Source organism: Lutra lutra, chromosome 17, assembly GCF_902655055.1.
Source record: "Lutra lutra chromosome 17, mLutLut1.2, whole genome shotgun sequence".
Lineage (NCBI taxonomy): Eukaryota > Metazoa > Chordata > Mammalia > Carnivora > Mustelidae > Lutra > Lutra lutra.
Genome location: NC_062294.1, coordinates 4,175,662 through 4,198,333, shown reverse-complemented (window position 1 = coordinate 4,198,333; position 22,672 = coordinate 4,175,662). Strand labels below are relative to the sequence as shown.

General features: G+C 56.3%; 1 protein-coding gene across 6 annotated transcripts; it reads right to left on the bottom strand.

Annotated features, from left to right (window-relative positions):
* Window positions 1-2,768: 2,768 nt before the first annotated feature.
* Window positions 2,769-21,030, bottom strand: MEAK7 (MTOR associated protein, eak-7 homolog). Of its 6 annotated transcripts, none has more exons than XM_047711874.1 (9): window positions 20,955-21,000; window positions 17,456-17,489; window positions 14,162-14,339; window positions 11,942-12,172; window positions 11,473-11,617; window positions 8,525-8,953; window positions 5,959-6,077; window positions 4,697-4,876; window positions 2,769-4,238 (listed from the first exon to the last, which is right to left on the bottom strand). In XM_047711874.1, exons 3-9 carry the CDS (start codon window positions 14,312-14,314, stop codon window positions 4,125-4,127), a joined length of 1,371 nt encoding a protein of 456 aa, XP_047567830.1. In that variant the 5' UTR covers window positions 14,315-14,339; window positions 17,456-17,489; window positions 20,955-21,000; the 3' UTR covers window positions 2,769-4,124. The 6 variants fall into 6 exon arrangements, with proteins under 6 accessions (XP_047567830.1, XP_047567826.1, XP_047567829.1 ...); XM_047711870.1 differs by lacking the exon at window positions 20,955-21,000 and adding an exon at window positions 17,621-18,980 and having other exon boundaries at window positions 17,456-17,588; XM_047711873.1 differs by lacking the exon at window positions 17,456-17,489 and having other exon boundaries at window positions 20,957-21,030.
* Window positions 21,031-22,672: the final 1,642 nt, after the last annotated feature.

Below are 22,672 nucleotides of genomic sequence, written 5' to 3'. Positions count from 1 at the left end.
TTCGAAGCGTGTCAGTTAACACACAGACGCGGCTCAGTGTCTGGCGCACTACTCCTTGGTATCCCTCATTAAAAAACTGAATCAGGGGCGCCTGGGTGGCTCAGTGGGTTAAGCCGCTGCCTTCAGCTCAGGTCCTGATCCCAGGGTCCTGGGATTGAGCCCCACATCCGGCTCTCTGCTCTGCGGGGAGCCTGCTTCCTCCTCTCTCTCTGCCTGCCTCTCTGCCTACTTGTGATCTCTGTCTGTCCGGAAAAAAAAAAAAAACTCTGAATCAGACAATCGTGGTGGTAAAAAAGAAAATAAAAACTTTTTATAAAATTCAACATCTAGATAAGGGCGCCTGGGTGGCTCAGTGAGTTAAAGCCTCTGCCTTCGGCTCACGTCATGACCTCAGGGTCCTGGGATCGAGGCCCGCGAGCGGCTCTCTGCTCAGCGGCGGGCCTGCTTCCCGCCCCCGCCTCCACTGCCGCCTGCCTCTCTGCCTCCTTGTGATCTCTGTCAAATAAATAAGTAAAATCTTAAAAAAAAAAAAAAAAATTCAACATCTGGATAAAACTCTTAACATAAATACAAATAAAGGAATCCTTTACACAAAAATCTATCTGCAGAGCCAGCATCTGCTTCATGATAAGAAACCAGACGCATCTGCATTAAAGTCAGGAGTGGGAAGGGGCATCATCGCTACTGAAATTCTGAAGGTATTTGCTGATTTGGTCAACCCAGAGAAAGAAAAGATCTAGAAATTCCAAGAGTAGGGAAACTATCCTCATTTTCAGGTCCACACAATCATAGTAAGTGGGTTCACTAATTGTATACAAGTCAGGAAGGCTGGAGGGAAAAAGAAGGGATCTCGGGAGCCAAAAACCAGCCTGGGGAGTCATCAGAAATGTCCACTCTCCGCTCCCTCCCCAGCCCTACCGAGTCAGAAACTCAGCTGGGGTCGGAGGGAGCCCTACCACCTTGCCCTTTAGCACACCTTCTAGAACATTCTGATGCAGACCCCAGGTTGAAAACCCCCAGACCAAAAAATTCAGCAAGGTAGCTGGGTACAAAACTAGGCAGAGAAATTTAAAAACCTTCCTGTGTCCAATCAATCATCAGGGGTAAAAATCCACGGACAAAGCCAGCACCAACAACGAAATCTAGGCGGCAAACTTAGATGTTCCGTCCTTGGGGCAGGAGGAAGCCACTCGTGCCGGGTGTCAGCTCTGCCTACACTGATCCCCATGGAGCGCCATCTCTGAAATGCAGCCTGACTTTTTAGAACGGTTATCTAAGGTCAAAGAAAGCAAACAGGCAGGCACAGGAAGGAAATTTCCAAAACAGAGACGTCAGCGGGGAACAGCTCTTCTTTTTATCATCAAACTCCAGTTCTTAAAGCATGAAGCAGAGACCAGAGTTCGTAGAGAAATGCAGGGGATGAGAAAGTGGTCCTCCTCTCCCTCCCCTTCCTCCCTTCTCCTACTTTGGGGAGGGGGTGGGGAAGGGGCAGAGGGGGAAGGAGAGAGAAGCCCAAGCAGAGTCCACGCCCAGTGAAGAGCCTGACATGGGGCTTGATCTCACGACCCTGAGATCATGACCTGAGCCAGAATCGAGAGGCAGAGGCTTAACCCACTGAGCCACGCAGGTGCCCCGAGAAAGTAGTACTTTAAGTCAGTGGGAAAGAAACATACCATTAAATATAAAAGATACTAGAATTCATTTGGGGGCAAGACAGAGGTACATTTAAATTACATCCTGAATGGGTCAAAAATTTAGAAGGAGAGAAGAGCAGAGAAGCAGAACAAAACATGATTTTTTTTTTTAAATCCCAGAGTGGGGGAAAAAAAGCTTTCTAAGCAAACTACAAATCTCAAGCCTTACAAGGAAATGCTGGTAAACAGAGGGACAAATGCGTCATTTGCACATACAAAAATAAAGCCAAACAAACTGGAAAAAGTACTCAGTGAACAAATGCTTCCTTCGAAAAGGCACTCTTGCAAATCGGTCCAAAGAAAACCCGCGTCCCAGAGAAGCAGGTGGAGGGCAGGACCCAGGTGGCGTTTGAAAGCTGAAGCCACATGGTCACTCAGAGGAAATGCCAGGCCCACGAAAACCGTCCTAACATGGTGTTGGTACACACGGCCTACAGGCACGGAGGGGCGTCCGGAGCATAACCTGAACTCGAGAGGTTTGCTCGTCGGTCAGCATTGATTCAACAATTCAACTCCTAAGAGTTCATTCGTCCCGACTAAAATCACATCTAGACACACTCCAGGAGAGGCGCGACAGCCACGACCGGCCGCAGAGCCACGGTCCCGGCCACGGAAGCCATGTTGACACCATGGACCCCCATCCTTTTACCTCTTCCTTCCAGCACCTTCTGGGGCCCTGACTGGTCTTCACTTACAGAGAAACTGGTCCCGAATCCTTATTTCTGTTGCAGGGAAGAACCCTGTAAGCTGGTAAAACCAGCTCCGTGTGTGTCCCAGGCCTGGGGTTTCCCAGGTCCGGTGGCCCTCGCTGCGGCAACACCCTCAACAGGTTTGTGTGCGGAGATCCTCCCAGTGAGACAGGCCCACTGGCAGGGCCACACCCCCAGGGGGCCGAGCGCCTGGGCTGGGACCCTGCCTTGCCCTGTGTAAGCGTGCCCTCCTGGTGAACGGGTCCCCGCTTGTCACTTGCCCTCTGATGACAAGAGACCCAAGGCACAGGGCGTCCACCAACAAAATCCAAGCCTGACAGCCAGACTACGGGGCTCGAGGTACAAACACCAACACACCTGTTATTAGTGAGGTACTCAGTTGCTTTTTTTATCAAAAGAAATTCCAGAACAGATGGAAGGAGCAGGACCGACCTAACTCTTTGGTTTTATGGTCAGGATATCCGAGGAGCCTCCTCTCCCCGATCTACTACCCCACCAGCTAGGGAAACCCCACAATGTACCTGAGCAGCTTATGAAAAACTGGCCTTTCAGGAGGAAAATCGATCACGACTATGTCCAGGTCAGGCCGCCGCCCCTCTGCGCAGTCGGGACACGCATTTTTCTTTTAAAAGCTCATTTGCAAGGCCTTCTGCTCAGTCGGGGGCACTGCTAAGGGCAAAGCTTGGGGAGCCCCCCGGGAGAAAAGGCCACACCTGCCAGATGCGAACAGCTTGGCTTACTGTGGCTTCTGAGCAGGCAGGTTCTAGAGTGAAAGGCCCCGTATCCGTCCCATCTCCAGAAAGTTCGAGTTGACAGGAAAGACCCAAGAACCAGGTGTAGGTCTCAGAGCCGAGCCCACAGCTCCGTCCCGGAAGGAGGGACTTCTCGAGGCAGGCAGGGTCCTAGTCAGCTCGCGGGGATCACTCAAGTCCGTTTCAAGTGAGTCCCTGCTGTCAGATGACCCATCACCCCTTTGGGGGCCACTGGGCTGGACAGTGACACTGAGGCGGTGGTCAGGAACCCAGGCCAGTAGGGTCGTTACTCACCACTAATTCATGCCAGAGAACCTCTCAGAGCTTCCGAATTCCCCCCATTTAAGTTAGCAATGGAACTGCCTGGAACCCGTGTAGACTGTGGCACAGACTCATTTAAAAGCAGCTGAGAAAGGTGGGGGGAGAGGGGACCCTATTACAAACACCTGTGGGGACACCTGCTCTCTCGCTGTTTATGCTTTTTGATAAATACACAAATTTTAGGTCATAGGAAGCTGCCCCCAAAAGGCACACGGAGACTCACATCCCAATGTCCCCGCCCTCTACCAGCTGGAAGGGAACATTGAGGCATGTTTTCAACTGCAGTGGCTCGAGCGGGGGGGCCAGGTGACCCCGGCAGGCGGAGCCCTGCCCTGCACGACCGGAATGCGCGTGCCCAGCAGACGCGAACTCGGGCGGAGGTCTCAAGCGTCCGTGTCTCCAGATTTCAGGGACGAGAAACAGACTGTAAAGCTTAAGCTGCCAACGGACACCCAGGGTTCCTGCGAAGCGTACCCACCAATCCACATGCGGCACCGAAGGAATTTTACTGAGTCCGATTCAGCGCGTCCCAGACCAGCTGGGCGTGGCCAGCGCGGCCCTGTGTTGAACACGTGCGACAGGGAGGGCCCCGCAGGCCACCCTCTGTCCAGGGCCGGCGCCCAGGAAGGCCCGAGCTCGGGGAAACCTCATTCAGCCTCCGGGATGTCCCGGAGCCCTTCGCTGTGGCGGCTCCGCCCACTGATTTCCAGCAAGGCCTGGGCCTCGGGGTCCACGTCCAGGATGCTCTTGTTGCTCTTGGCCTTGGGAGGAAAGGAAGGGATGTGAGCATCTCCCTGAGAGCCAGCATCGAGCCCGGACGTCCTGCTGACTGTAAGCTCACGACAGCACCATCAGCATTCTGAAAACACCGAGGGGGCTCCGGCGCTCCGACCCCAGGATGCCATCACTGGGAGCTCACGGGGCGCAGAGGGCCCGAGGACGGCTCACTGCAGAACCACAGGACGAGAAGGAAGCCCGGACCTCCCTCACCTTGAAGACGCGCCACAAGGCCCCCAGCTTCCAGCCTTGGGCAGGGCCCAGCCTCCAGGAGGGTTCACTCTACAAAACCCCAGGGACCGTGACGGGACTCCCGGCCCTGCTGCGCGCCCACGAGCATCTCTCTGTCCAGCAGCAGCCACTGGGACCGAGGATAAACGACCTCCAGACGGAGCAGTGAAAGGGGCAGCTTGGAGAGAGCTGGACAGTAGCCCCCGCTCACCTGCTGCGACCCTGAGGCGTCCCCCACGGCCCACACCTCCATCTTCTCAAAGCCGAAGTTCTCCTGGGCCGACAGCTGAGGGCTGTTGTAGGTGGTGCACTTGGGCTTGGCCTTGCTGTGTCCTTTCCCGAAATCTACGTCGACCCACAGCCCAAAGTAGTTGTGTTGTCCTCCCATGCCCTGTTGGGGTGGGGGGGGGGGGGCGGGAAGCACAGCTGCCTCAGTGGAAGCCGCCAGACTTCTGGGGCTGCTTCTCCCTTGGGCTGACTACTGGCAATTCGTGAGGACCCACTGGGTGCTGTTCCAGAGGCCACCCAACTGTCCTTTCTGGGAGGTGTTTGGGGTCCTCAGGGGGCCCCCCCAGGACCCTCATGGTGAGCCCAGGAAAGAGCAGAGCACGGGGGCCCTTTCCACCCAGACAGGCTGGACCAGCCCTCTCCAGCCTCCACTCTGCACGCACAGAGCTGGGCTTTCCCAAAAGGTGCTTTGGGTTACGCAGCACAGGAAAGGAATCGGCTGTGGTGCTGGCAGGAGGCCCATTTCCCAGCCAAACCAAGCAGGCACTAGGGAACTGCTTTGGGGTACAGAGTGTGGGGACACCCATCCCAGCTCCACCCTTGGCCCGCACCCTCATCCTCTTCTTCCCAGGGCTGAGTCTCCGGGCTGCAGAACGAACAGACGGGAGGTACACTCACCCCGACGGGAGCCCCAGTTTTATGAGTCACCCCGGGACTGCTCCTGATGGCTCCCGGGAGCGCAGATCTGGGTGTGCCCCTCTCCAGCTCACCTCCAGCCACAAAGGCCATGGCCCAACCAGGTGACCCCAGGAAAACTGGCCGAATCCACCCTTTGCACACAAGTCATGGACACGCCCAGCAGGGCCCGACCTCACAGGCGAGAACTGTCCTAGCTGTCACTCGCCGCGGCACTGAGGCCCAGGCAGACTGTCCTAGCTGTCACTCGCCGCGGCACTGAGGCCCAGGCAGACTGTCCTAACTGTCACTCGCCGCGGCACTGAGGCCCAGGCAGACTGTCCTAGCTGTCACTCGCCGCGGCACTGAGGCCCAGGCAGACTGTCCTAACTGTCACTCGCCGCGGCACTGAGGCCCAGGCAGAATGGAGTGACCATAGGCCACGCCCGTAAGCACAGGCACGCAGCTCCCCGGCTCACGGGGAAAGCGTCAGCCCAGGCATGTCGGGACTGGCCCCCCGAAGGAAGGACATCATGGAGGTGGGACAGCCCCGGCTCCCCGAGTCCTTACCAGTCCGTTTGGGATGGTCTGCTGCCCGTGATTCAGGTACATGTAGTGGTCGTTGTAACCCGTGGACGTGTACACGGCCATGCGGGGCGAGATGGAGAACAGGAAGCACGTGTCGTCCCCTGGAAGGGACGAGAGTGGGGACAAGCTTGCATCGATGATCCCACACAGCACCGTTTCGCACAATTCTGGGGAACCGGGGCCCGGGGAAAGCAAGCCCCTTGCTGCTGTGCCCAAAGCCACGGGTCTTCCAACCGCAGAAACGGTGACCGGCAAGGGACAGCCGGGCTGCTGCATCACCTCAAGGTCGGGACAGCTCCCAGGACAGACAGGGTGGGAAGGCGCTGAAGGGTCCTGCATCTGTGATGCGAGGCCGCCCTCTGCTGGACGTCCGCCCTCGGGTCCCAGGACAGCGCGGACTCAAGTTGGAACACCTGCCAACTGTGTTTGCCCACTGTCCCTCGCGGAGCTCCTGCTGCTGGAGAACACGAAGACCAGCAGAGCCGACCCGGAGTTAATCCCAGAGGAGCTGGGAGACGCGGACGAGAGCCTCCCACCGCGCAGACAGCAGCCTGTCGTTCCCCCAAAGCCTTGAATGGGGCTCAGGGAGGATGCCCTGTTCACCCCCCAGACCCTGTGACGAGGAAGGCGAGATGCAGAAGTGCGTGGACAAGGCAGGGCTGAGACAGTGGCCCCCAGAAAGGTCCCAGGCTGGTGTCCGGGAGCGTGGATTTGGGGAGGGTCCCCCACTCCCAGAAATGTTAAGGGGCGCCCCGTGCAAACAGTGTGCTTGGCACAGAACACCTGCTTTCGCTTTCCTCCCGGGACTCTGGGGTTTGGGGACTCTCGTGACCGGCCCCCCAGGAAAACGCCGGGTGCTGAGCCCCTAACGGTCCTTGCTGGTGGACGATACTGTTGGGGAATCCCGTGGGACCCCCAGGAGAGGGCTCCGGAAGCCAGCGCCTGTCCCTCTGCCCACCTCATTCCATGTCCTCTCACTCTCCACGTCCTCTCGCTCTAATTAATCACAGCCATGAGGGTGACCATACCCTGAGGCCCACAGGTTCTCCCAGAGAGTCCCTGACATGTGGGTGGTCTTGGGATCCCTGACACAGTGGGGAAAAGCCGGTAGCAACCCGTGGATTAAAGATCTGGAATAGTCCGCAACCTCAGAGAAAACTAAGTCCTGGAAACAACAGGATCTCAGGGATTCCGCTCACGACTCCCAACCCCCACCCAGCCGCGACGACGACCTCCCTCACATTGTCAACTCTACACCGGGACACGGCCTGCACAGCCTTGCCTCATGAGGGAAGGTGTGCAGAGTGCACAGTACGACAGGACACACCGGGCACCCATGACCCTCCCATTCTGGGAAGGCTTCCTGGGGCTGAGTCCCAACAAGGAGCTGGTCATGCAAACAGGTCAGGCGGAGAGAAAGGGCAGCATGTGCTCAGTCTGAGAATGAGACGGAGCCCAGCCTGCGGGAAGTCTGGGGAGACGGAACACGGGGGGATACACGCCAGTCATGAGGCTGGAGATACAACACGTGCCCCTACAGCCAGCATTCAAGGGTCCCAAGAGAAGACACCACGTCAGATGTGCTGGGATGTGGCAAGTGGACTGGAGGCAAGATGGAAACCAGGGGCCGGTCAGGAGGCGAGAAGAGCAACACTGGCATGAATGGCCTAAGAGAAGGTGGGAGGTGGACACAGGACCCTCCCATTCACACTCATGGTCCCCATCCCCGAGGAGCAAGTGGCATCAGTCTCTCACATCTAGGGACCTGGACAGGGAGGGTATTAACCTCCAGGCTCCTGGGTGTGAGGGCAGGACTGCATCAGGTCTCAGAGCCCCTGGGCAAGTCCCCCAATGCGCCACTGGGGGGACCCACCGGGGACACAGGCACCAAGGCCACAAGTCAAGGCACACGCAGCGAAGTCAGACCTGGGAAGGCAGGTGCACCTTTAAGTGTGAGAACAGCCCATGACCCAGGAGATAAATGATCCTTGAAAAATGTTGATCGGGGCACATTGTTTTAAGGAAGGGGAAGAATTTACTCCAGAGACTTTCCCCCAGTGCACTGAAAGCCACGCAAGGGGAGCTCGAATTGCCAACAAAAATCCCAAGACTGGAAAACCAGGGCGGAGGAGAAAGGCAGACCCCGTGGAACAGATGCACCGGCGGGGAACGGGCCGTCCAGGGATGGGGAGGGCCCGGGACGAGAGCCATCCACCAGACAGGATGAGCAGAAGTGACCCCAGCCCTGCCTCCCCCGGGGCCTTGACCCATGTGGTTTAATAATGGTGTCACCTCCTCACCTGAGACCCAGGGTGGGGATACCTGTCCTGTGTCCCTTTCTTTGCTGCCACAATCCCTAGACCACGTAAAGCAGCATCTCCTGCTCCTGTCCTCCCCACCGTGTCCAGAGACGCCCGCGGAGGAGCCGAAGAAAGGCTCTGGACACTCACGCCCTCAGGCGGCGCAGGCGTCCCCAGGCAGCAGCCGCGAGACCGAACGCTCAAGGAGCACCGAGCCGCCACGGGCGCCGTGGGGGACCCCGTCTCACCTTGAAACTGAGGCTTGACCTCCCAGGAGCAGGAGGCAAAGCCGCCGAACACCTGGCCGGCGTGGTCCTCCAGCAGCAGCACGCAGGGGCCCCGGCGGGTGACGCGGCCGCACAGCTGGGCGAAGCTGTGTCCGTGCAGCTCGGACGAGAAGAGCAGCCGCCAACGTTGCCGCTGCTCGCGGCGCAGGTGGGAGTTGATGTAGATGACCGACGGGACGTCCAGGACGCTCTCGAACACCCTCTCCTGGTCAACGTGACGCTCGGGGACGAGGGCGGCCAGGTCGAGGGGGGAGCACAGGAGGAGGAAGCCTCGGTGGACGACCACGCTCAGAAACGTGGCCACGAGGGGGGCCCTGAACACCCAGGCCTCGATCATGGCTCGGTCACACTCACAGTCCAGCTGCTGAGGCCCCGGAAGCTTCTCGCCACCTTGGGAAGGGACAGACCCAAGCCGTGTGGCCACCGCGTCCCCAGACATCCACTCCCCACACCCGGGCAGCCCAACGTGGGAGTCACGCGTGGCTTCTGAGCGCCTGACGCGTGGCTGGTCCGAACAGAGTCGCACTAAGTATAAAATGCACACCTGGGGGACGCCTGGGTGGCTCAGTTGGTTGAGCAGCTGCCTTCGGCTCGGGTCGTGGTCCCGGCATCCTGGGATCGAGTCCCACATCGGGCTCCTTGCTTGGCGGGGAGCCTGCTTCTCCCTCTGCCTCTGCCTGCCATTCTGTCTGCCTGTGCTCGCTCTCTCTCCCTCTCTCTCTCTAATAAATGAATAAAAAATCTTTAAAAAAAAAAAAACAAAAAAAAACGCACACCTGGTTCCGAAGATCCCGTGTGAAAAAGCAACTCAAGATCTGTCACTTTTTATATCGATCACCGATGCTCAAGCATCCTTCGGATGTCTTAGAACTAACTCCCCTTGTTCCTTTTTACTCTTTCCACGTGGCTACTAGAATATTTGACCTTTCACACATGGCTTGCCTTGGTGCCTGCACTGATCTCAGCCCATCTTTTCTTCCCATTGCGAGCCGCACATGAGATGCCCAGGAGAGAGTCAGGCCTCACCCCTACACCCGGTCCTGAAGCCCCCAGCACGTGTACCCGAGAGAGCCAGGCCAAAAACCATTCTTCGACAGGCTTCCACCCAACACAGCTGTTTTGAAAGGCCCTAGAACTGTGACCCTCTCCAGGCAAGTCAGGGCGGGGGCTGGTAACTTACAAGACACCCCCACTGCCAATTTATCTGGGAAGGATGGGTGTCATTAACTAGGAATTATGCTTGACCCCACAGTCGTGTTTTCTATGGCTTACCCTCCGAGAATGGAGGGGACACGGTGGGGATACCGGAAGGCTGACCCCTGATATTTTACATATATTATGTTATTCTCCTGTCAAAGTTCCAAATTCATCACTTGATTTTGAAACAGAACCATTTTCAAACCGCCTTTTAAAGTCTAGCTTTATAATAAAATAATGCTTTTATAAAAATAAATCTACTTTGCAGAGATTCACCACAGCTATTTTTAAATCCCAAGGAAATTCCAATGTATACGGTTTCTCACTCTATGACAGTAGATACACATTATCCTCAATTGCACATGGAACATTCTCTGGAACAGATCATACAGGAGTGCATGAAGCATGCCTCAGTAAATTTTAAAGGACTAAAATCATACAAGGCATGTTCTTCAACCACAATGGAAAGAAATTATAAATCAACAAAAGAAGCCGATTTGGGAAATTCACGAACACGTAGAAGTCGAATAACACACATCTAAGTCACCAACAGACCAAAGGAGGAATCACAAGTTAGAAAAGGCTAAGAGGGTTGAACACATACACACAACACACCAAAACTTACGGGACACAGCTAAAGCAGTACTTAGAGGGAAATGTATAGCCGTAAATGCCTATATTGAAAAAGAGAGATCTCCAGTCAATAACCTAACCCTCAACCTCAGAAAACTAGAGAAAGGAGACCAGACTAAATGTGAAGCAACCAAAGAGAAAGACAAGACTAGGGTAGAGAAGATTATAGTAAGAGACACAAAAACCAACTATATCAAAAATTGGAGGGGTGCCTGGATGGCTCATGGGTTAAGCCTCTGCCTTCTGCTCAGGTCATGGTCTCAGGGTCCTAGGATCAAGCCCCGCATCGGGCTCTCTGCTCAGCAGGGAGCCTGCTTCCCCTTCTCTCTCTGCCTGCCTCTCTGCCTACCTGTGATCTCTGTCAAATAAATAAATAAAATCTTAAAAAAAAAAAAAAAAAAAGCTGGCTCTGTGAAAACATCCACCAAAAATGGACAGACCTTCAACTAGACTGATCAAGAAAATAAAAAACTGGGACACCTGGTGGCTCAGTCGGTTGAGTGTCTGTCTTCAGCTTGAGTCATGATCCCAGGGTCCTGGGATTGGGCCCCACATCAGGCTTCCTGCTCAGCAAGGAGCCTGCTTCTCCCTCTGCCTGCTGCTCCCCCTGCTTATGCTTTCTTTCTCTCTGATAAATAAATAGTTAAAAAATAAAAAAAGAAAGAAAGAAAAAAGCTTTAAAAAAAAATAAATAAATAAAAAGCCTAAGCCTAAGCCTTCTGACTAATATCAGAAATCAAAGTGGGACATCACTACTGATCCTGCAAAATAACCATTATGAAGAATACTAGGAACCATTACATTAATTTCTGCATGTTTGGGACTTTCCCAAATGCCTCTTATTACTGATTTGTAATTCCTTTCCACTGTGGTCGAAGAATCACACTTTGTATGATTTCAGTCCTTTTAAATTTATCACAAGGCATGTTTCATGGCCAACCAGTAAGATAATCTAGAAAAAACTTGGACGACTCACACTTATGCATTTCAAAACTTCCCTGCAAGGCCACAGTGACCGAGGCCGTGTGGTACCAGTCTCCGTGTGAAGGTCTCTGTGGGTGGGTGTGCATGGCACTTGCCTGGAATGTCCATCTCGGAGAAGAGCTGGGCGGCCAATGCCTGCACCCTGGCAGGGGGATCTGGGCCTCTCTTCTGGGTCCAGCCTCTCAGCTCCTGTCTGTAGCTGAGCACATGCACCACAGAGCCAACCAGATCCTCTGTAAACTGCAAGACCACGGTTTTACCATTCGTCACATTTCCGCCATGACCCACAGCCTACATCCTAGCAACACAGGGAAGGGCACTTTATCTCTTCAATGCCAACTACAATGGGCCACAACGTGGGAAGAGATTATGTTACCGGGTAGGTGTTCCAGTTCTATTTCGCTAAGGCCTCTGTCCGGAAGTCCTGACCTCACCAGTGATGTGGTCTAGAGTCCCTGAGGGGGACATCTCCATGTGCCTCCACCAGCTGTACCACCGTCCCAAGTCCCCACCTGAGGACAGCCAAGGCTGCTTGGCATGGCTGCTAATGGCCTCATGACCTACCTTCTGGACTTCTCTTGCTTTCACAGGACCTTCTGTGGCAGAAATCATTTTCAGGATTACAAGACTCTTCTCCTCGGAGTTTCCCTTCAATAGGCGGGACATGGACACTGTGAACTGCTCCTGGGAGACGTTGTCGCTGGGCCCCTTGGCCTTCCCCGTCAGGTCGACCCTCCGCATGCCATCATGGAGTCTGGTGACCATCTCCGGGGGAAGAGCTTCCCCAACATGCTTCTGTTGGGAACAAGTGGGAAAAAAGGCTGGACAGGGTCGAACTACACATGGTAGGATCACAGGAAAAGGACTAGGCACCAAGAGCGACCACTGCCACTTCCAGATGCTTCCACCAGCACTCAACCTTCCTAAACCCCACATGTATCCTCTCTCCCCCACCCAACAGAATCACATCACCCCAAAATGCACATGCCTGATGTGTCCTGGCTTGTGGTTCACCTTGGCCATCAGACTCTTCCAGAGTCTATTCTCATCCTGTCCTCCAAACTTTCCAGTCCCCCCAAGACTGGTCACATTGTTCCTGCCCCTGACCACCGCCTGCTCTTCACTCTGCTTACACCTTCATTCTAGACTACAGTGGCCACGTGCATGTCTGAATTTATTAACCCACGGAATGTACTTGTGTGCGTAACTGATCTGCTCTCCTCTAGATAAGGGAGCCAGCTCCTCTTACCCAAAGTCTTTGTGTTTAATATGTATTTTTACTTAAGTTTTATTTATATTTTAAATCTAATTCTTTTTTTTTTTTTTAACTTATTTTACCAAGAGAGTGCAAGTGAGAAGTGAGCATGGGAGAGAGGCAGAGGGAGAATCTCAAGCAAACTCTGTGCTGATCATGGAGCCCAACGCGGGGCTCGATCTCACCAACCCGAGATCATGACCTGAGCAGAAAGCAAGAGTCAGACGCTCAACTGACTGAGCCACCCAGGCGCCCCAATTTTAAAACTAAATCTTAAATAACATCTTGCCAGTAACATTCTGTAAACACCGTTTTCCTGTTCCACTCCAACATGCAATGCGATTTGCTCCAGGGATTACGGAAAGACGGAGAGAACGCAATTCCCAAACGGAACCCCGAGCTTCCTTTGAGCAGGGTCTGAACACCGGGTTCTCTCCAATGGCTCCCTGTGTCGGCAGTCTGGGACAACACGGATATCCACAAGCTCATAAGGCAGGTTCCAGAGCTCACATCTCAAGAGGAGTCCTACTTCTGTCCGTGGTCTCCAGGTTCTCTTAAAAAAGCAACTTCTGCTGCTTCCCCGGAAGAAACGTTCCCCGGTCACCAGGGCCTTCTGATCACCTTTTCCCCGTGTGCTACGATACACACACGGGAACGCTGCTACCCAACCCTGCACTCATGCCGTTAACTGGCCTGGGGTTCTGCCTGCTTCGGCTTTGTGGGTGACCCAGCAGACCGGGGTGCCTGGGTCTAGCAGAGGTCCATGTACACCCCCAAGCGCCGCATACACCCCCCACAGAACTGTGACCCGGATAACCTCCCCGGGCAGTTTCCTCGTCTGGAACGGGAGCATGTTGTGGGATCTCCAAGGCCCCCACCAGCTCCCACCCTGCACTTTCCAGAAGAGGCGGCTACGAGACTGCCCTCCCCTGATGCAGCCCTCCTCATCGCCCAGGAAGGTGAGCTGGAGGGCTCTCTTGGCCACTGTCTTGCTCAGTCTGGGCATTCAAACATGATGTTAACAAAACCCCATGGAGGGACACCTGGGTGGCTCGGTCTCGGAGGGAAATCAGCGGACAAAACTTTAAGAGCCAGAATGCAGCGCTGGCCCCGTGGTTGACCTCAAGTTAGAAGTGTCCCCCAAGGGGCGCCCAGGTGGCTCAGTCAGGTAACCGTCTGCCTTTGCTTATGATCTCAGGGTCCTGGGATCGAGCCTGGCGTCAGCAGCACGCTCAAGAGGCAGTCTGCTTCTCCCTCTGCTCCTTCCCCTGCCACACTCTCTTTCTAATAAACAAAATCTTAAAAAAAAAAAGTGTCCCCCCCAAACACCACACTACTGAGGCAGAGCAGAGCGACGACGACAGATCCCGCAGCCTGCAAGGAGGAAAAGGCAGACCAGCGCCTTCCACAGAGAACGCACTTGGCGTTGTTGCCAAACACGTGTCAGACCACGGGGAGAGCCGCAGTGGGCAGGGACCACACTGGGGGCACCTGCTGAGACCCCACCCTCGCTGCCCCACGGCTCTTGCCTTCAGCGCCTTCAGGGAGAAGGATCGGGACGAGGTGTCTGAGCCGTGTGTCTCCGACGACAGAGCGTCAAACAGTCTGTCGATCTCCGCCTGCTCCTCAGGAAGAAACTGGGAGCAAAAATTCGGCCCCGACTGGCTTCTGCTGTTCCCCATCCCTCCTCGTGTCCGGCTCAATTCTCTGCAGAAGACAGCAAGTTAGAGGTCGAGTTAGAGAGCTCGTAGAGAATACATGTTAGTAGGTATACACGGTCAATTAATATAGATTTAGGTGCAAAAAAGCGGCTGAAACTCATCTAGGGACGCCTGGGGGTGCTCAGTCAGTTAAGTGTCTGCCTTCGCCTCAGTCATGATCCCAGGGTCCTGGGATCGAGTCCTGACTCGGGTTCTCTGCTCGGCGGGGAGCCTGTTTCTCCTTCTCCCTCTGCCCCTCCCCTGCTTGTGTGAGCCGACAAATAAACAAATACAAACTTTTAAAAGATAAAAATAAATAAAATAAAACTCATCAGAACTAAGTCATGGAGTAGATGTGAATCAGGCAGGAAAACCGGCCCCGACCCCCCTGGTCTCCTCCAGCACACTCGTGCCTGCCACGCAGTCTGGACTTGCTTGGAAACATGGTTCCTACATGCATGTACCTAAAAGGTAGAAGTGTCTGTTTGTTCCTCGAACTCCTCTTATTTTCAAAACCAACTTGTGGGGCACCAGGGTGTCTCCGTTAGTTTTGGATCAAGTCATGGGATCGAGTCCCGCATCAGGCTCCTTGCTCAGCAGGGCGTCTGCTTCTGCCTCTCCCTCAGCTCATGCTCTTGCTCTCAAATAAATAAAATCTTGAAAAAACAAAACCTAACTTGAAAAAAGTCTGTAAAGCTGGGTGATCACATGTACTTGAATAAAATCACCTTGAAAATACCACCCACGGAGCAAGCACAGGACTGGACAAGCTCTTCCCGGGACCCTGCCTCTGGCCCCAGCAGCTGCAAGGGCTGGGGCAGGCTCTCAAAGCTTCCATGCTTCCACGTCCTCCTGTGTGCAATGGGCATCAGCACGCCCTCTGACAGAGGTCGTGGTGACCACTGGGCTAGGCAGCCCAAGCAAAGGGCTGAGAAGGTGCCCCTGACCTTCAAGGGACAGTCAAGAGACGGGCACCCAAAGGCCCGGGGGTCTTGTTCATTGTCACAGACCCCATTACAGAAAGGGGTTGAGCGCCATCCGATCTGGGAATCAAACAGAAAAGCACAGCCAGAGAGGAAAAAATCTCTTAAAAGGCCAAGTGCTGCAGCTTGTCCCTCCCTAGACTTCACCTGGAAGCCGGCGTCGATGAAACTGCTGGAGAGAAAAGCACCTTCTTCCCCAGCCCAGGAGGGAATAGCCTCCCACCAGGTCAAGGCAGGCCAGCCCAGGCCCCCCAAGATCTGGTTGATCAGTACCCCGAGGGCAAACAGGGTGCAGCCCTCATTTTTCTTCCTCCTCCTCCTGGAGAGATTCACTTAATATAAAACTAACCACTTTAAAATGAACAATTCACTGGCACTCGGCGCATAGTGTGAGGCAACCACTACCTCCACCAGGTTCCAGGTATTTTTGTCGCCCCCCAAAGGACACCTCGTGCCCATGAGCCATTCCTCCCCAACCCCTCCCCTAGCCCCCAGGGCCGCCAATGTGCCGTGTCTGCGGGCGTCCCTGTTCCCGACATTCCGCATACACGGAATGACACAATCTGTGGTCTTGTGGGTCTGGCCTCTCTCCAGCAGCATCCGGGGTTCAGGGCTCAGCCGCACCGCCGCAAGCGTCCACACTCAGTCCCGTAGGGTTGAGCACTGGTAGATGCCAGACCATGCTGGGTGTACCCGTTCATCTGCTGTTGGACAGCTGGGCCAGCTCTACCTACTGGGTATTGTCAGTAGTGCTGCTACGAAGTCCCGGCTTTCAGGCTGTGGGGGTACCTACCTAGGAACCGAGTCGCTGGGTCATATGGTGACCCAATGTTTAATTCACAAGGAACCACCAAACAGTGTTCCATTTTCCATTCCCAGCGGCAAAGCGCGAGGGTCCCCATGTCTCCATATCCTCCCTGATGCTTCTATTACTTCTCCATTTTTTTGATTCCAGCCATCCTGGCAGGGGACCCATCTGTCCTGCGGAGAAAATGCAGGCGGGGACTGGGACAGGGACCTTAGAGCACTTGCAAAGGCAGCTGGAGAGCAGGGCTCACACAGCCCAGCTCGGGGCTGTCACTCACGGGCCACCTGATCTAATGCTTCCACTCCTCAAGTTTCCCAGCAGTGTGAGAGCCAAGAAGGAAAACCTCCAGCCCTGGGCTCAAGGGCCAGTCTGCAGGAGGCTCTCCTCTTCTCTAAAAGGAGGGGACTGCGCCAGCTGGTGCCTGGTCCCCTCCAGGGGCACAGCCCAAACAACTGCGAAGAAAACACCTGACTGTGCAGGACTCAAAGGGGAGATGAGCCACCATCGCAGGATTTGTAAACGCCCACTGATCTAGGAGGAGGGTAGCAAAGAGCGCAGAGCAAAGGGAGAAGCTACTGGCATCACTGACGCAGCCGGGAACGGGATACGTTCTAGGAACCGCGAGCCGCGAGCCCGTGCTAGCCACACTGAGCGTCCCAAGGCCATGCCCCGGAGGAGTCACGCGAAAGAGGACGTGGATGCCCGCCTGCTGAAGGCCAACAGGGGCACGTGTGCTCAGGCCGCCTCCCAAGCCGCTGTGCAAGGCAGCGTGGGCACCTGGGGAAAAGCATGGGGGGCTGGGTGTGGGGCTGGGGCACACGAGAGTTCAGCCTGGACCGGCTGTAACTCAGGGACTGGTTATGTTCGTCACTTTCCCCGCAGATGCAGGAGGAAGAGAGGGGAGCGAAGCCATCACTGGGAAGAGCCCCTTGTGTCCGTGTTTATCAGCAGGGGTCGGGGGTCAGCCATCCCCTCCCCGACCCAGGGAGCCTGCGGGGTGATCTTGCTTTTGCCTTGTTCTAGCACGGCTCTGCGTGAATCACGACCACTTTAGGCAGAAGTAGTCAGAGAGACACTTCCCCACCAGGACCAGGGAAATTCAAGACTCTCTCAAAATCTGAATTCATTTATCAAGTCGCCAAAAATCTTGTCACAAGACCCTCCCTGTGCCCCTCATCTTGCTATTCTGAAGTCCTGAAAATGATAAATGTATAAAAATGCACCCAGGTGAGTCTATCTCATTCTCCGATAGGGGCTTCCTGCCAAAAATCATCAACTTTTTCACTTCAGGAAAACCTTAAGGTTTGGGACCTGAGAAGGCCCGGGACGTACCTAAACGACTGGAAGGGATGAAGGTCTTGCCACCCCCCTGGGGTGGGAAGGACGGAGACGTCAGCACAGCTTCTCATCAGAGCTGGAGTCCAACAGAGGCATGTGGTCCACTCGGAGCATCAGACTCTAGTCTGGTGGTCCACTCGGAGCATCGGACTCTAGTCTCCCATCTGCCTCAGAGGGCCCTCACTGTCCACCTCTGCACACCACCACCCTACACAGCCTTTGGGTTCCAAGACTACCCGGTGTTCCTGACTTTCCTAGAACGGACGGTCGCCTTTAACTGAGAGGCGCACAGGCTCTTTCTCACTATCTCTGCTCGCTCTCTTCACTCACCTCTCCAGGTTCATGCCTGACTCACCTGCTCAAATCTGAAAGTCCCAAGAGACTGTGTCCCCCAACCATCTGCCTAGCACCTGAGCCACCTGGGGCATGCAGGTGCCGTGGTGACCCGGGCTGGCCTGTCAGGTCCACCAGCCCTTTCTCCCACTGCCTGGTGCCCTCCGTGTGCAAATTCCAGGAGGCCAGCCTGGCTCAGAGCCTGAGAGAGCCCAGGCACTTCCCCACCGGGACTCACTCCCAACCCCTACCGCACTCAGGGGCCCCTTGGCTTAGTGCCACTCGCTCGACCACCACGACCCATCCCCTACCCAGGGATGGGTTCCTGGATGCCCTCATCCCCGCATCCCACGACCCATGGCCCAAGCCATGGAGGGACTCCACATGTGCAATTCTATTTGCTAACCCAGAAGCCACCAGGGAAAGCCAGTGTCAAGGGCAGGAGGTCCAGCCAATGTCACCTCCAGCCTCTCTTTACCAGCGACGCCATCTGACTGCCTTGCCTCCCAATTCCCCCAATATGGAGAAAGCTTCCGCCTGGTTCAAAACCCAGGAATCACCCTACTAGTGGGATGCCTGCCTCTTTAAGGGGGACACCTGGAGCTAAAAGGTCACCAACATTTAAATGCCACTCCATGTCCCAGAGGAGGGAGGAGTGCACCTGGGGGCTGTGCCACTATGGGGCCAGAGGTTGTGCCTCCCCCAGCACACAGACCCTTCTGCATCTACTCCCTCCATCAGTGACTCAGTTTCCCTGGGCCAGGCCCCATCACAGAGAGCGGGCAGACACAGAGGGGCCTCAGGCGGGCGCCAGCCTGCAGGAAAGATGTTCAGTGGGGAGAGATGGACAAGCACATCCGGAGTCAGGGAAGAGAGAACTCAGGAGTCAAGAGTCACAGATGTCCCAAGGGACACACTGCGGCCAGGTCTTCAGGCTCCTGCAGGGGGCTCACCTGGGCAGTGGGGACCACGTGCACAAAGGGGCTGGGGTGCAAACCCTGACCACTGAGGCGAGGTCTGGTGCGGGGAGGGGAACCAGAGGCTACAGAGCAAGATCCCCTGGTCTGCCCCTGCCCAGCCCACCCCAGCCTCCCGCTCTGACCCGCTAAACAGGTTCCTCCTGTGTTGTCTGAAAACGACCAGCACCACCAGCCCTCCCGCTGAGGAAGCAGGACAGGGAGGTGGAGGACAGGGAGGTGCCGACTAGCAGCAGGGGGTGGGTACAGGGCAGCACCAGGAAGAGACACCAGGAAATGCCTGGGAACGGGACACACTGGCAACCCAGGAGGGGGAAGGGCGAGCAGCTGCCTCAGGCAGGAGCTACAGACCTGGAGTGAAAGTAGGGAGGACAGCAGCCTCTGGGAATGGGTGCTGCCCCCTGTACCACTGGTCCAGGTGTCTGCGGGGCATAATGAAGGAACAGCAACGGAAGCAGGTGTCCCCCACACCCCCCCACCAGCCCTTTATGCATCCCAGCCTCGGTCACTGTGATCCTGCCCGAAGTCTCTCCAATCAACTCTAGGGAAGAAATGAAGGCCTTTGATGCACCCCTACATCTCCCCAAATACAACTTCCTGAACTTTTTCAGTCCCTGACAACGGATTTCTCCTGGGACCATCCCAGGTGCACCTCCTTAGGTAAGACAGTCCGTTCTCCTGGCAAGTTGCACATCCAACAACCCCAGGCTGGCCAAGCCTTCCTCAGGCTTACGTCTATCAAGTTCTTTCAGGGGGAAGGACCTCCCTGTTACTGAAGACTCCTTACATCACGCTCTCCACCGGGGGTCGTTCTACCCGCCAGGGCCCACCTGGCAACAAGGCTTGCTTATGACGCTGTCGCCAGGTGGGTAGAAAGCAGGGGGCTAAGTATCCTGTTCTGCATACAACGGGCCCCACAACAAACCACCTGGCCCCGAACATTAGTAGGACTGAAGGAGACAAACTGGTTTTCCAAGACGCAGGCCAGTGAGGCAGAGCTCAAGGGTGGGCACTGAAGGGCCAGCCTCTCTCAGAGGGGCCCTGGGCGCTGCCATTATGGTGGAGGCAAAGATGGGCAGCCCGGAGGTCAAGTTCTGACAGCGTCTGGTTTGAGGACTATGGCCATGTTACTAAGCCTTTTCAGTACAATGAGCAAATCGCCAACCCCCGAGTGAGGTGGAAGAGATTCAATCAGGTTAACACAGGGCATTTCATTCCGCTTTTTGGGGTCCAGAGATGGAGACAGACGGGCCCAAGCAAGGCAAGTTTGAATCCCTGCCCAGCAACAAGGGACCCCCTCAGTGCTGGCGGAGAGCCAGGAGTTTTCCTGCAGAACGGAGCTGCCGTTCCGGCTGGGCTCCCCAAGTGGCTCCTGTCCTTGGGGTGCTCTCCCCTCTGGCCTGCCAAGATCCCACTGCTGTCTCCAAGGGGCCACTATCCCGACAGCGGTCACCTGGCCCTCAGGGCCCCCTTTCTGCAGAGTCCAACCACCTCATCTGGACATCGGGGCTTCAAGCCCTGTTTACATCCCAGCCCAGCAGTCCTTCTGCAGAAGGTCAGCTTCGGTGGAGTCCCCGCTGGCTGGAAGGTGCCGGACGGGTCGGCTCCTGCCCCAGGCTGGCTTCCCTTCCTCCAGGGAGCCCCGCAGACTCATCTGCCTGGGAGTGGCTTTTGTTTATCTCCCCTCTGCGCCAGGACAGCCACCAGGTCCGCTCTCCTGGGACAAGACTAGTAAAGGGTGGTCAACACAAACCGCCCCCAACGCCCCCCACAGTCCAGTATAAGCCCCCACGTCCCCTCCCACAGATGCTCCAGTTATCCCCGCGTCTATGCTGCCTCTCTCGCTTCCCCTCCCCAAAACGGGCCACAACCCTGGGACCCTCTGATCTCGACCACACGAAAGGTAGAAGATGCGGGATGATTCTGGGCCCCGACTGACCACACGAGGAGACCCTCCCTCCGTCGCAGCTGTCCCCCGAGAGCCCACCCCCCCACCTCTCCCACCCTGGGGCCTGGAGGAGTGGGCAGCCAGAGAGGAGCAGGGTCCCGGCCCACTCCAGGCACCGTTCTCTCCCGTGTCCAGTGCCATCTCCCCCGACCCCTCCCCAGGGTTGGCCGCTAGCCCCGCGCCGCCGGGACAGCACCCCCCAACCAGGTCACCGCAGCCCACCGCCCGAGCACCCACCGGAACCTGCCAGTCAGGCCGCCCGCATGGATTTTTCCCCCGGAGCAGCCCGCCCTCGTTGCCAGGCGACGGCGCTGACGGGCAGCTGTCTTCCCCAATAGCAGAGGTGGAAGCTGAGGGGGCGAGGCCTAGAAAGGAGTCGGCCAATGGCCGCGCACCTCGTGGGGCGGGGCCGGCGTGGACGAGGGCGGGGCCGGCGGGCCGGAAGCTGCGCCTGGGCGGGGCGGGGTGCCTGCGGGAGAGGCTGGAGAGGAGCTGGAAGCCGGGCTGGAAAGGGGGAGGAAGCGGTTCAGAGCCGCGGGCAGCGAGGAGGACCCGGGGAGGGAGGGCGGGCCCGGGCTGGGGTCGAGAGGAGCAGCTGGGAGGGAGGGCGGGCCCGGGCTGGGGTCGAGAGCAGCAGCTGGGCCTTGGAACAGCTGACAGGGAAGAGGCGGTTAACCCGCTGCGTGGCGCCCCTGCGGATCCGGACAGCTCTCCTGTGACCACCCACCCCGCCCTGTCCCCTCTGGTTTGGGCCTGGAGCCCCTCCCACCTGGGGAAGTGCCGCCCCCTAACCTGGAGCTCGGGCTCCTGCCCACCCCCCAACCTCCTCCAGGTAAGCAGGTCCTCGGCCTGCTTTCTCCGACTCCTCCTTCCCAGCAGCATTTACACGTGTCCTCGGGGCACGGGTGGCTCCGTCGGGTGAGCGTCCCACCCCGGGTTTTAGCTCAGGTTGTGATCTCAGCGTCCTGAGCCCTGCGTCTGGTCCGCGCTCCACAGGCCGTCTGCTTCTCTCTCCCCGTGTCCCCCAGCTCACTTGCTCTCTAAAAAAAAGAAAAGAAAGAATAAAAACACGTGCCCACATGTGTTCCAACCTTGATAAACAGGCCCCCCACCGCCGTCATTCCTCAAACCCCTGAAACCTGGCCCCAGGGGGCCTGTCCCTAAATCCAACAGGCACTCTCAGCCCTTAGGTGCGGGCTCACAGTGGACATCCTCCTTACTAAAAGCCCTCCTTTCTGGGCATCCAGGTCTCCCGTTCCTGGCTCTCTCTTCCTCTCTCCCAGGCTCTTCCGGCTTCTGCTCTGCCAGAGTTCCTCCAGCATCCCTCCCCCGGCCACGCATCGCTCCCTGAGATAACAGCTTTCCTCGTGACTTCTGTTCCACCTGCCGCTAATGCTGACCCCGTCTTTTTGCTCATCGGGCATCGCCACAAGAATGCACCTGAAATTCAGCCCAGCTGAAACCAAACTCGGCCTCTGCCTCCAAAACTGCTCCCCTTTGCTTCCTTCCTTAGTGCGTGTCAGCCCCTCCCATGCCTCCCCTCTCTCTCCCAGTGGCCTCCGCCACCCCCCAACCTGCAGCTAGCATCCCAGAGCAGCTGGGCTCTTGATCAGTCCCCAGTGTCAGGCACACAGAAGGCCAGCGGACGGTTTTTACTGTTCCTCAAGTTCACAAGGAAGGTTATTTCTCAAGCACACAGTAAAAGAAAGGCTTTTGCTGGTCTCAGCACTAAGTGATACCTGTGAAGTATATAATGATCCCTTTGAGTAATGAAAATATTTTTGAAGATTTTATTTATTTACTTGACAGAAAGCACAAGCAGGGGGAGCCACAGGCAGAGGGAGAGGGAGAAGCAGGCTTCCCGAAGAGTGGGGAGACCCATGCGGGTTGGATACCAGGTGACCTAAGCCTAAGGCAAGCGCCTAACAGACTGAGCCACCCAGGCACCCTGAG

Bases quoted from the DNA above. Each gene is read 5' to 3' on its own strand.
- MEAK7 (XM_047711870.1), bottom strand. From the start codon at position 17,532: ATGAGAAGCTGTGCTGACGTCTCCGTCCTTCCCACCCCAGGGGGGTGG. The intron at 11,618-11,941 runs GTAGGTCATGAG...GTGGTCTTGCAG, and splicing joins AAGCAAGAGAAGTCCAGAAG to TTTACAGAGGATCTGGTTGG. The intron at 4,239-4,696 runs GTGAGCGGGGGC...TTTCCTCCCAAG, and splicing joins ACGCCTCAGGGTCGCAGCAG to GCCAAGAGCAACAAGAGCAT.